This window comes from Arvicola amphibius, chromosome 2 (genome assembly GCF_903992535.2).
Source record: "Arvicola amphibius chromosome 2, mArvAmp1.2, whole genome shotgun sequence".
NCBI lineage: Eukaryota > Metazoa > Chordata > Mammalia > Rodentia > Cricetidae > Arvicola > Arvicola amphibius.
The window spans coordinates 169,349,285-169,362,651 of NC_052048.2; the positions used below are offsets into that span (position 1 = coordinate 169,349,285).

Sequence of the window (13,367 nt, forward strand, 5' to 3'; positions counted from 1 at the left end):
AAAATGATGGTATGCTTAGCTTGAATGCAGTTGGACTTAAGAGAAGTGAGCTTGCCTTTCTCTAAACTGTGCTAAAGAAGACTGCTTTTTGTTGTACTTAACTGTAGATTATTACTTTGATGAGGGCTAAGAAATACTGCTTGAAGGCAGGTGCAGACTTTCAGAAGAGCTAACTCTCCTGAGGAGAGCTTTGCCCTTAGATAAGAGGGAAGTCCTCTTCTCAAAGTCAGAAGGAAGGGACATGGGCAGTCATGGGGAAGAGCCCTGCCAAGAGTGATGGTTATGCAAATTACATAGCCCAGGAGACCAATCTCCGCTCAAGATTAACACTGAATCATGAAATGTCACAATCCAGAGCCATTTCAAAGCTTAACCAAAACTTGGAAGAACTCTGAATTCCTCAAGCGACAGCAAGCGAGGGAAATATTCAATGTATTCTGTGCGTTTTCACTCTCTCTGCCTAAACAGCTTATGACTCAAGAGCTTATGACTCAAAAAGGAAAAAGGCGTCGGAAAAGCACTTTGAATGATAATCACTGTGAGCCATTAACACTAAGAGCTTTGAGAAAGTTTAGAAATAATTTCTGTATTGTTTTCAAGCCGTGGGTGTACCACAAACGGCACAACGAAGGCACAACGAAGCACTGCAAGTGACTGATTCTTGTGTCGTCACACACTGACCCAACCATTGGGAATCCTGAAAATACAGCACACAATTAAAAGACTTCCCTTTCTGAATGCTGTAAACGATCACATTGTTAGGTCGGTGTTTTTAAAGCCTTTTACCCAGAGAAGACCTTTTCCTCCACTTCCTTGCCACACCAGGCCTTTTCCAGCTGACTTGACAGCCTCAGGGGAGTGGTCCATTTTTCTGACTTTGCCAGGAAATGAAGACTTCCACACCAATGTCTTTCCCAGATAAACAATCCATGTCCAGTGCCAACACTGCTAAGGAGCCACTGACATCCGTCTTCTCTGCAGTGGTCTTGCCTACCCAACAGAGGACAGTGCATCTGTACGGAGGCTTCTTGAACCTCCTCAAGGTAAACTCGGTGTTACCCCAGTAAAAATCTGTGTTCTGCCACTACCTGCCGAGACTGCTCTACTCCAAGCCGATACTATGCCAAGCCGTAGAAAATACCATGGAATCCCTATTTTACATGTAAATTAACCGAGGCCCTTGATGGACGAAGTTATTTTCCAAAATCCTATGGCAGCAACTGTGATTCCAAATCTTATACAGCCACTGCCAGGTTAAAATAAATACATTTTTTTAAAATGTGGTTTTTAAGAAGATATTAGTAAGTGTCACTAAGAATTATGTAAGATCCATTCACTTACGGCACATGCACGGGGTAACAGGGAATGAGGGGCTTCGAGGGCTAAAACCTGACCAGGTAATTTCCCGGTCCATGATTTATTATGGAAGAGAAGCATGCTAGGCTGAGCCGTCGCTCTCCATCTAAATTTATGGGTTAAAATTCTAGCCCTCACGCCACAGAATGTGGCTGTTTATGGTGGAGGAGCCTTTAGAGGAGTAAGTAGTGTCAAAGAAGACCATCATCAGGGGCACAATTAAGCATGAATAACATCCTTATAGGAAGATAAAAATTAAACACGGACACATATAAAGTCAAGACAAATAGAACAAGAATGGGGAGAAGGCCATCGACAAGCCAGAGGAAGAGGCTTCAAAAGAATCAGTACTGCTAATCTTGAAATTTTAGCCTCTAGACAAATGAACAAACACTTGCCCTAAGTGGCCCTGTCTGTGACACTCAACCATGATAGTCCTATCAGACTAATAGAAAGAGCTTTGAAAGTGTTCCACACATTCGGAAGTGTTCAGCACTCTTTTTAGGCAAATGAGCCTTGTGAGATAAGAGAGACCAGGCCAAGGGAACTAGCGTGGAAGGTTTGCAGGGCATGTACACTGCTCACGGAGGTAGAGCCCCACAGGAGGAAAACAAGGTCGCTGTTTCTCAACCTGGTTTATCATAGTTTGTATCATCCATTCCAGAAAGTAGACTCTGGAGCTCTACCCAGGACGGCCCCTGAACACAGCTTCTTATAAACGCACATGTCTTCCCATTGTGTTGTTTCTACTATAATTATGCAATAAACAAACAAAGTCAGGAAACAATGGAATAACAGGAAATCTGTGGGGCATTGATAGTTTTACCATCTCAGCAACTGTGACCCAAAGCCAGGTTTTGGAGATTGTCCTAGATTTGAACCTCTGCCACAGGCACGGACAGGGTTGGCTGTCCAGTAAGATATTCACCCTCAAATGCTTCATGGGACAAAGCAAGAAAAAGAAAATAAACTAAGACACAGGGTCTTCTAGAAATGTCTCTCCAATCACAAGGAAAACACTTAGGAGAGCTGGTTTGAAGGAAGATCCAAGATTAATCTCAAGTCGTTCAATTTTGAAACATCCAGAAACCAGTTCCCATTTAAAATACTTGGATGAAATGTAAGACGGCTTTGAAACAGAAGTCTATTTTGTAATGTCACTGTTACCAAGCAGAAGCTAACTGAGATCAAGTCGATGACCTCATTCCCTCTTCTTCTTCCTCCTCAACACTTCAAGAGGTTGAGTACCTATATTGTTCCTATGTCACAGGTGTGGAAATGTAGGTTTAAGGAATTAAGTGAATTGATCGTAAGTAACAGAGATGGGACTTGAACCAAAGACATTCTGACTAGGAAAAAAAAAAAACAGGCTGGTTGATAATGATGTTCATCCGAACAAAATGCGCAAATGGAAGCAACCTTTAAAAACGATGAAACAAAGTTTAAAGTCCTGGTAACTCCGAAAGCAGTAAAATAATCCTAAAAGAGAAATTTCTAAGCAAAACTTTAACTGTTTATTAAATAACTCATGAAAAGGAAACCAGAGTAGTTGAGCCAAACAACTTCTGAAGAAGCGTGTGTGGACCAGAGGTGTGAAGGTGAACGACCGTATCTGAGATGGAAAGACAACAGGGAGTGAGTTGCAGCATGCAGGGGAAAAACTGCGCCACTGACAGCAGATGCCCAGGCTTCAGTTTTCACGGCAGAAATGATCAAAGTCAACTCTTTGCACACCTGCTTTGACAACATGCTTTCAGCCCCCAGGGATAGCAGCACTTACCTCTCTCTGAAAAAAATTCCAAGCATGTGTAAGCCATCTATACCTGGGTAAGCCGTAATTGGTCATTCTCGCTTTCAAAGTAACCATATCTGACCACTGTACCGGCACCTAGAGATACGAAACAAAGCAAAGCAAAACATCAAGATACAAGTCCAAGCAGCCTGGTAAAGGCTCACTCGCATAAATCTACAACCTTCAGCACACTGAAAACACAACACCACATGTGCACAGAGTGTGCTAAGGCTGACACATAGTATTATAATTTATACTTGTTTAGAGACTAAATTAAGCTCACACCAGCAAGCCTGCCATTCACGAAACTGACATGGGAATCAAGAACTAGAATGTAGAAAGAAGACATGCATATGAGCTTCTAAACAGAGGTTCTCATCATCTCTAATGCTGTAATGCTTTAGTACAGTTCCTCATACTGTGGTGACCCCCCCCAACCATAATCCTTTCCATTGCTACTACATAACTGTAATATTGCTACTGCTATGAATGATAATGTAAATATATGTGGTTTCCAACAGTCTTAGTCAACCTCTATGAAAGAGTCATTCCTCCCACCTCCCGCAAAGTCATGACCTAAGACCAGGGTAATTTTGAGATCTTATTAAGAATCGTAAACTCAGGCTGGAGAGATGGCTCTGTGTATAAGAGGGCATGCTGCACAGTATTGGGACCTGAGCTCAGATCTCCATCATTCAGGAAAGGCTGGATGTGGGTACATGTGCCTGTAACCCCAGAGCTCAGGAGGTGGGAGGAAAGACAGCGAGCAGAGGACTCGTGGAGCTTAAGGGCACCAAACTAGCAGAAGACGCCTGTCTCCAGACTCAATATGAGAATTGTCGGAAAGGAGCAAGGAAGGGGTCAGCGGAGGAGAACATCAGCTCTCCTCTGACCTCAGCACCGAAGCATGTGTATGTGCACCTGAGAACATGCAACACACGTGCACACAGCGTGCTTATGTGCATATAAATTTTAATTAAAAATTAAATTTAAAAGTAATGTCAACAGTTGAGAGGCAGAGACAGGTGGGTCTCTATAAGCTCAAGGTCAACCTGGCCTACAAAGCAAGTTGAAGAAGAGCCAGAGCTACCTGAGGAAAAATAAATAGTATCAGTCGAAGTAAGTTTTAAAAATTCCTTAATCACAGAAACTCTTCAGTTTTACTTTTTCTGGCTATTTTAATAATCACCTGGAAACACATAATACAAAAAAAATAGCAAGTAGGTTGGGTATGCGTTCTAGTCTATTCTTATGATTTCATAAGGTTCAGAAAACTAGACAAAGTTCAAGCCACCCACTATGAATTAGCATTATCTCATATCCTTTATGGTATAAAATAAATGGAAGTAAAATAAGTTTTCAAGAAATACGTCATCTGAAACCGTTAATATTATTGACAAGTTTTAGCTGGAATATTGATAGGAGCTGAGGGTGTAAAAACAACAAAACAAATGGGGGGAGCAGACAGATGTCAAGTCTTCTGACTGAGTTAATAGAATAACTTTTTCTAAATTTTTGCTTTCCAAAATAAACACTGGTCGTTTCTGCACTGTGGCCACCATCAATCTCAAACCAAATGTGGCAAGAGAACAGAGGACCATTGAGGTGCTGGCACCAAATTCGGGGGCCACTGGCCATAAAACACAACACACAGTGAACAGCTTGCTTGCATGAAACAGCTTGGAGCACAAAGCCCATTCTATGTAAAGGTTGGATTCTGCAAAATTTGGCAGACAATAAACTTTAATGAGACTTCTCTTTTCCGTTGTTAGGACAGAAGCAATAAAAATGGCAACGCTGGTTTCCTCTTCTGCAAGGCTGCTCTCCATCTTTCACTTGGACATGGCCCTTCCCTCCTCTCTCCTGGTGACAGAATAGGGAAGATTTACACAAGCAAAACAATGACGTGTGCCCATGGCTGAAATGGCAAGCAGTGTGCATTCATTTAGTGTCCCAGGAACTGAAATCACTGAGGACCGTCCCTGAATAGACAGCAAATGAAAGTTCATTTGTTTTCTATGCTTCTTGACATGGAAGCGCCCCTCTCAAACAGGCAGAATGAACTCATTCTAAGCTTCCGGCTGCTTTAGAGACTCATCATATATCAGTTGGACACATACTTCACAACCCATCTAGAAAATTCATAGAAAGAATGGGATGTGCCGCCTTGTGGAAATAACTATAGCACTTGGAGGGTGGAGGCAGGAGAGTTGCCGTGAATATGAGGACAGCCTGTATTACATAGTGAGTTCTAGGCTAGCTTGGGTTATTAAGATCCTGCCTCTAAACTAACTAAATAAATGAATCCATAAAGATACTCATCTTAATTACCACACAGAATACAACCAAAAGCTGGGGTTAAAAAATAATGATTATTTATAAGATTTATTTTTCTGTTGTTTGCATGTTAGGGATGTAGGCTATTCTTGAAAACTGAAAAACAGAGTAAACTACATATAAGGAGGTTTAAAACAAAAATCCGGGCTCTACAATTTTTCATTTTGCTAATGTACAAAGTTTCTAGGTATAACGTGAAAATCTAACTAAGAGAGAGCAAGTGGACCGTTTTTCATATGGACCCATATATTCTCAATTTTATATTGAGTTAGTTAGAACCGACCCTGACGCTTCAACTTCCATAGATTGTATCTTCTTCCTGTGAGTCCTCATACATGAAGCTATGTGTGTCTTCACAGAGCTGTGACTCCTAGCACAGTTGCCTGCACAGGTCACCTTTGACCATTAATCTGTGGTAGCCAGGGGATATCCAGTCAGTGACCAGCCTCAAAACACTACAGATTCATCACAGAATCTTTTTTTTTTAATTCTTATAACTTCTATATTTGCAGAACAAATTCTTTTGGGTTTTTTTTACTTTTTAATTGAGTTTATTGAGCTATACATTTTTCTCTGTTCCCTTCCCTTCTTCTCCCCTCCCCTTCTACCCTTTCCCATGGTCCCCATGCTCCCAATTTACTTAGGAAGTCTTGTCTTTCTTTACTTCCCATGTAGATTAGATTCATGTGTGTCTCTCTTAGGGTCCTCACTGTTGTCTATGGTCTCTGGGACCGTGCATTGTAGGCTTGTTTTCCTTTCTTTATGTCTAAAAGCCACTTATGGATGAATATTTGTGATATTTGTCTTTCTTTTTCTGGATTACCTCATTCAATAGGATGTTTTCTAGATCCATCCATTTGCCTACAAATTTCAAGTTGTCATTATTTTTTTCTGCTGTGTACTACTCCATTGTATAAATGTACCACATTTTCCTTATCCATTCTTCAACGGAGGGTCATTTAGGCTGTTTCTAGGTTCTGGCTATAATAAACAAAGCTGCTATGAACATAGTTGAGCACATGTCCTTGTGGTACAATTGAGCATTCTTTGGGTATATACCCAAAAGTAATATTGCTGGTCCTTGAGGAAGGTTGTTTCCTAATTTTCTGAGAAATCACCATACTGATTTCTCAGAAATCCAAAGGGGCTCCCTAATAATAGAATATTAATAAGAATATAATTAATATTAGTAATAATAGAATACCAATAATAGAAATGACATCAATTGTATTACGCAAATGCCTAATGTCCTGCTTATCTCTGAAACAAACACAACACTATCACCTTCTCATTACTGTGGCCCTCTCTTAAGAGGTCTTGAATGTTTAAATGCTTACAATACACCAGAAGCTTGTCAGGTGCCCAGGCCCCACCTTTTTCCTGTGTTCTAACCGAGCACATCTGGACTGGTAGGGAGGAATGCACATGATTCAGAACGACCTTTCGAGCTTCCCCAGAAGGCCTAAGGGCAACACATTGAAAAGCACTACTTTGCATAAACAGAATTGCTCTATGAAGCACGATACCAGCCAGCATGCACAGATATGCAAAGCAACTCCATTTCTCACTGGGAACAATCGTACTAATTTCACCACTGAAGTGAACAACTTAAGCAATAGCGAAGGTTGGGGTAGGAGGCTGTGGAGTGGGGTAGTGGGCAAGTGAAAAAGCAACTGGCGGAAAAGGTTGAAAAAACTCTTTTATACTAAGAAAGCTATAAAGGCTTTTTTTTCTAGTGGTTTCAATGGCTGAAAAAAGACAGGAAATGCTGAACTGCTGTTTTCAAGAAGCCAAATCTCAAGCTGTGAGAGTTTTCACACCATGGTAAGCACGCAGCAATTCTCCAAATGCAGTTCTTAAAGGGCAATATAGTTCAGCTTGTTGCAATCAGGAGATACTGGCTTCCTCCCTGCTTTCTGCTTGGGTCAGCAAGGATGGGCTTAATGGAGGTGGTCTAACACTCTTCAGCAAGCTCATGCTTCCTCACTGTTAATTCAGAAGCTGGTATAGTTGTCTTAGACTAGTCCCAACCCATGATGTCCATGTTTAAGAAATCTATGGAATTAACGATGGAGGACCTCAAGATCAAGATTTTAAATTACCTCTTGGAAAAGTACTTTAACCACAGGGGGAAAACATACGATTTTTTTCAGAAGTGTCAGGAATGTTCACCCTTACCATGTAATGTGATCATGCAAAGTAACAACCATGTAGCCCAGTCACACTCCAGGGTCCCACCGGGAACTCACCATAACCTCCTGCTCGTACGTCCACACCCCACAAGCCAGTTCTACACAGAAGATGACCAGCAAAGTTCCAAAGTACTGCAGAAAGACAGAGGGAGCGTTAGCATGAGACCGTCCGAGGCAAATGGTACCCAGGGTTGTGCTGATCTATGACAAGAATACACAGGCCCTTCTTCAGGTAGCACAGGGAACAGGTTTCCCCAAGCCCGGGGCCCAGCTACAGGATACCACCAGGAGTCACCTAAATGGCCTTTGCTTTGTCATTAGTCATTAGGGTAAATCTTTTAAAAATGCCAATAGTGTCACTGAGCTAAATAAGAACTTATATGATGTACTTTAATAAAGCTGAATCAAGTTCTCTGAGAGATGACACCTAGTTCTTCTCAGAAAGAATGAGGTGAGGTTTGCAAGTCCAATGCTTTCCCCAGTGCATATTTCCCCTTTCTTTAGCATAAAGTGGTGGAGGGCTCCTTTACTGTAAAAAGGACAATATAGGACAAAAATCTCTACTAATCGTGTTAATTTAGAATAAAGTGTAGATTTCTCCTATGGAAAGTGGCGTTGGGAGGCATACATAAGCAAATAGGTAACAAAGCTGAATGCAGGATTGAAAAGAGAAATGCAAATAAAGAGTTGGTATTTCTGTGAAGTAGAGAATATACAAGATCCTGAACAGGGAGCAGACCTGCAAGGAAGAAAATAGAGAAGTGTTTACATAAAAAAGGATGTAAATGAATACACAGGGGCAGGCGGGTGGTACAACGGAGCATCAAGGAGTACAGACACACGTATGCAAAAGAAAGAAAAATGAGAGACCAACATCGAAAGGTAAATGAAACCAGATGACCCGCTAATGGATTTTAAATAGACCATGTAGGCAGTAAGGTGGCATCCCTCAGTGTTTCTGAATAAGAGGAAGACACAAATGGGTTAAATAATGCCAGGACACTAATCAGCTTGAAAGGGAAGGACTGAGGAACGAGTTAAAAAGCATAGAAGGCAGTCAACACGAGTTTGAGGTGAAGACCTGAATTTAGGTAGTGGCCTTACAGACAAGCAGGAAACAATACCTTCCAATAATAGAGCTAAAGACATTGCATCGCCTGGATGCACAGACTGAGGGAGAAAGATGTATCTCGCCAGTAGTAACTCATCTTGGGGAGGACCAATAGAAGTATGCACCTTTTTAGCAAAATATAAAAACAATTTCCTTCCAGGTGTTACTTCAGAGCTCAGGTGCCTGACAGGGAACCGGAAACTATTCTCTTATTAGAAACTTTTGGATAGCATTCAATTTTTCGAGTTCATAATTTAGTCAAGAGCCTTCCGAAACAGGATGACCCCCATTTTACCACCAAGGAAATAAGTACAAATGGTAAGTCATGTGACTGAGGCATGTGCCTGATAGATTTTGTGAACTAGATCTTTGCAGCATTGTTCTCTGTTCTTCCTTACCACTCCCCATTGGTGGAGGTGACCTTACAGAAGCCAGTAGTGAAAACCGAAGGAAGAGGGGACTTCTGAGAAGCTCTTTCCTCTGATTCCCGCAGAAACAGAACACTGCTGGGCACACAAGTCTTCTGCTTCGGGCACAGCACGGAATTAGGTGGTAGCACTGGATGCTGGTGGTACCTTTAGACTACCCCATTCCTTGCGATCAGAGCTCAGGGAAGCGCAGATACCTAAATGTGTTTTTTTTACCACATAGGACTAGATAAATTCCTGCTACACAAAACAGCCAAGTGGAAACGAAGCAGAATGGGTTGGTAGTGGTTGCAGTTCCCAGAGACTGGAAAGAACTTCTTAATAAAGGTGATCTTTAAGAGGAAGAGGAGGAAGCAAAACTGTAAGGATTCCAGAAAAAAAAAAAAAAAGACATCTCAGAAGAGGAAGCAGCAAATGAAAAGCCACTTTGTGTATTAGTGAGTTAAGCAGACTCAAAGTAACCAGAGTGAGGTCTAGACTGAGACAGAAGAGCAGATGCCAGACAATGTTTTGAGGTACAGTGGCGGGGGGGGGGGGGGGGGGGGGAAGGCCTGTGCATTGTCTTCTAAGTGTGATGGAACCATCAATGGGTAGATGATCTGATACGCACCATGGAAACATTTCTAACTGTTCTATTTGCAGGAGAGCAGCCTATAGGAAAAGCAACTTCATGAGATTTACATAAAGGATGGCTAAACTAGGAGAGGAGGGAAGGAAGAGCAAGGAGCACACTGGCACAGGACTGTCAGCTTTCAAGACTTGGCATTTTTAGACGCTTTGTTCAAAGGCTGTCAAAAAGAGAAGAGCAATCAACGACAGCGAAAATTACAGTTTTCTATGATTTCTGCGAAATAGTACTTACAACATAAAAATAGAAGCCGCTGCTAGTAGTTTTAACTTGCTTCCTTCATATTTCTTCATTCAAACAAAAAAACACAACCACACAATCTCTAAGTAGCGAAGCTTAGAAACAGTAATCAGTTCAAAAGATAAAGTAGCGTTTGCTAAGGGTCTCCCAGTTCACCAGCATCTCTGCTTCCAGCGTGTTTAATGCAGATGCAGACATGTGCAGGTTCAGGACTCAGATCCCATCTCTACGTGTTATTTCCCGGGGTCAACTGAAAAATTTCAGTCTTGAAAGGCGAGCTGGAAGAGATCTGGTGAACTAGGTTACCCCGTATCTGTCTCTCTCTCTGGGCTCTCTTTAATACTTAAGAAGTATGTCAACATGAAAAATACATTTACTATTGTCTTACAAAGATATCAATCAATGATCTTTCTTACCTTTGACTTAAAATAAGCTATTCGGAGGCCAGGAGACCGCAGGGAAAATCACACTATTTGCACTACGGAATACCTTTGCACGGCTTTAATCTGAAAGTTTAGTTTTTTTGTTGTTGTTGTTGTGTTGTTTATTTGCTTATTTGGATTTTTCTTGTTGTTGTCGGTGGTGGTGGTGGTGGTGATTGATTTTTAATTGAAATTGATATTCTTTTTTAATATTGCTATTGTTATTATTAGGATCTGACCTAATTGTTTCTTTTTTGGTTTTCCATTGGAAGGGACACTGCAAGAGTGAGTGTGAGATATGGCGGGAGGAGGGACAACGGGGGACTGGGAGACGGGTGGTATTGGGGTGCATGGTGTGAAATTTCCAAAGAATCAATAAAACATATGTTTTTTAAAAAAGGAAGAAAAGAGACATGTTCACTCACAGTAAAAACCAAGGCAGTCCCCTCAAAAAGGAAAACATCACTAAAGATAATTACGGACCAGGTGGTAACTATGTTTGCTGACTGGGAAAAAGAGCTGCCCCGATCTGCTTCGGTGATATCCATGAAGACTTCTGGACTGAGCTAAATCCTTTGAAATTCCAGCTGAGCTGTCATCCTTATTCTCTGCCTTCTTGAGTCACCGGTGAGTCTGTAAAAGGCCCCAGGGCCTGGCTCTAGGCACATACTCAGATGTAGGTAATATGTCCAATACACGAAGAACTGCCAGGCCTCTAGATTCAAGTCACAGGCTATGACTGCAGATATGCTATAATATAGAGTTTCTTTATACCGTTATTATTTTGTGTGTGTTTATGTGTCTGGGTGTAAGCAGGTGCCCATGGAGGTCATTTGAAGAGCATGTAAGTTCCCTGGAATAGAAGTTACAGGTAGCTGAGTGTCACCCTCTGCAGGGTCCTCTTCAAGGATAGCAAGTGCTCTTACCAGCTGAGCCATCTCTCCAGTCCCGGCATCCAGTTTCTTAAAACAGCCATGACAGCGAGCTGCCACTATTATTACGTAGTCATCCACAGACATGCATATGTAAAGCACACACAGCAAAACATGCTCTCCTTCCAAAACTCAGAACTGATTGTTGACCACATAACGTATGACTTGGCCGTTCTTTTAACTCTGGGAAATTCCAGGGGTTTCATCAGATGCAAGTTACCCCACATGAACCAAGTCACTGTCATTATCCCGTTAGCACTCAAGAAGACCGACTGATTTGCCCTTGAGGTTGAAAATACTCTTTATTATACTATCAAGCTTTCCTGAAGTAAATTAAATGTACACTTCAATTCAAGTGAACATTTTTTTAATGAAGGATGCTACATGTGTTACTATCACTTTAGCATGAAGCATTCAGTCACCTAATTCCAGGCACACTCAAAGTGTCAAATCCGTTCTGGGAACATTCCGCACATCAAGCCCATCCCTACAGCACGCATGCCGACTGTACTTGCCCTTCGCTTTCCTTTGTGGTGAGATCTGCATCACTAAAATCAGTCTCCTACTGACCATTGTGCACAGAACCATGCAATTGCTGTTTTAACTGAGGAGCTGAATTTGCAGCATCTTGATGCCCAATGGACGCCCAACGGTAATCTTTATCTTCAGTAGAATAAAGCTAGCTAAGGATTAGGTAACAAATCCAGCTCTGTTCCAGCATGAAGTGAGTGGGCACACTGCATTTCACAGCTACGCCCTGTCCATCCACACAGTGGAGGAACGTCATGCAACCAGCGTCCCACTTGGCAAGGCTCTCTTGGTGGACCTCTCTCCCTAATTTCCCCGTGCATGTGGTTTGCTTGATGAGGTACCCTGAACCTGGTGCACTTACACAACAACTCAGCATGTCCTCTCTCATGTACCTCTCCTTCTAGAACATGGGAAGTTCTGAATTTGGAGCTAGAAGATTGACGTTCAAAGCCAGCTCCAAATAGCAGTATGGTTTAGGTCTGTTCTTTCAACTGCCTGCTATCCATTGACACATCTGTACAATGAATAAAAATGAGGTTGTCAAGGGGACTTGGTCCCCATTACGTGCTCCAGAAAATGTGAAGTGTGTTAGAAATACGCTTCTGTATTGCTTTGTGAAACCCGGTGCAGCACCGATTGGTGCTCTCTTCCCTCTAGGACCGCCTGTACTGTCCACAAAGGAGCACAGCTTCTTCCTGGACTGTCTTTTGTTCCTGACCACTGGACTCTCACCTTCCCTAAGTGTATTTGGCTGTATTTTAGGCCTCGGAGGCTTAAACCAGTTGCCTGCCTTCTCCACAAGTTACTGTGTCAGTCAGTAGCCGGGCCGTCAGTTCCAGCTGGCAAGATCTTATCCTTAACCATCATTTTATTCCCAGTGCCTAAACAGTACCTGTCACACTGTGCATACTCAATAAATGTCAGTGGAAATAATGATCAGTCTGCACATTCAGAAGGCCAATTTCAGCATTTCCTCGGGTTTCTTCTACCTAATTCGAACCTTGAGCTTCTTGTTAACATCTGACTCCCTTGATTTTTGTCTACGCATTTGTATTTTAAATACTGCCTCTCTGTTTTATGTACGTCTGTTTTAGTAGACTACACTCTGGTAATCCAGTGTGCCTGGAAACATTTAAGACCATTTCTACAGTTAAGGAGGGAGGGCACCGTGCTCCTCCTCGCCATCTTCCTGGGCTACTAGCAACTAAGTGTTTTAAAGAAGTAAGAATAAGAAATAGCAAGTTTCTGCAGGGAAACTCAAGTGTAATTCCTTTCATTACCATTTTAGTTACTTTGTAAAACTGTTTAATGTAAGGTTCCTTAAAATAGCTAAGACCCTCTATTCGAACTAAACTGAAATTTGCGTTATGCATACCAGTTTTCCCCTCAAACTACTGT

At 41.9% G+C, this 13,367-nt stretch overlaps 1 protein-coding gene across 4 annotated transcripts in view; it reads right to left on the bottom strand.

The window, feature by feature from the left end:
• Nucleotides 1-13,367, bottom strand: part of Tspan12 (tetraspanin 12) — a 104,021-nt gene that overhangs the window by 25,532 nt on the left and 65,122 nt on the right. For all 4 annotated transcript variants that reach the window (XM_038320383.2, XM_038320385.2, XM_038320382.2 and 1 more), the window contains exons 6-7: nt 7,735-7,809; nt 3,137-3,244 (exon numbers count right to left, since the gene is read on the bottom strand). In XM_038320383.2, coding sequence (XP_038176311.1) covers nt 3,137-3,244; nt 7,735-7,809 — 183 coding nt within the window. The remainder of the gene's footprint in view (nt 1-3,136; nt 3,245-7,734; nt 7,810-13,367) is intronic.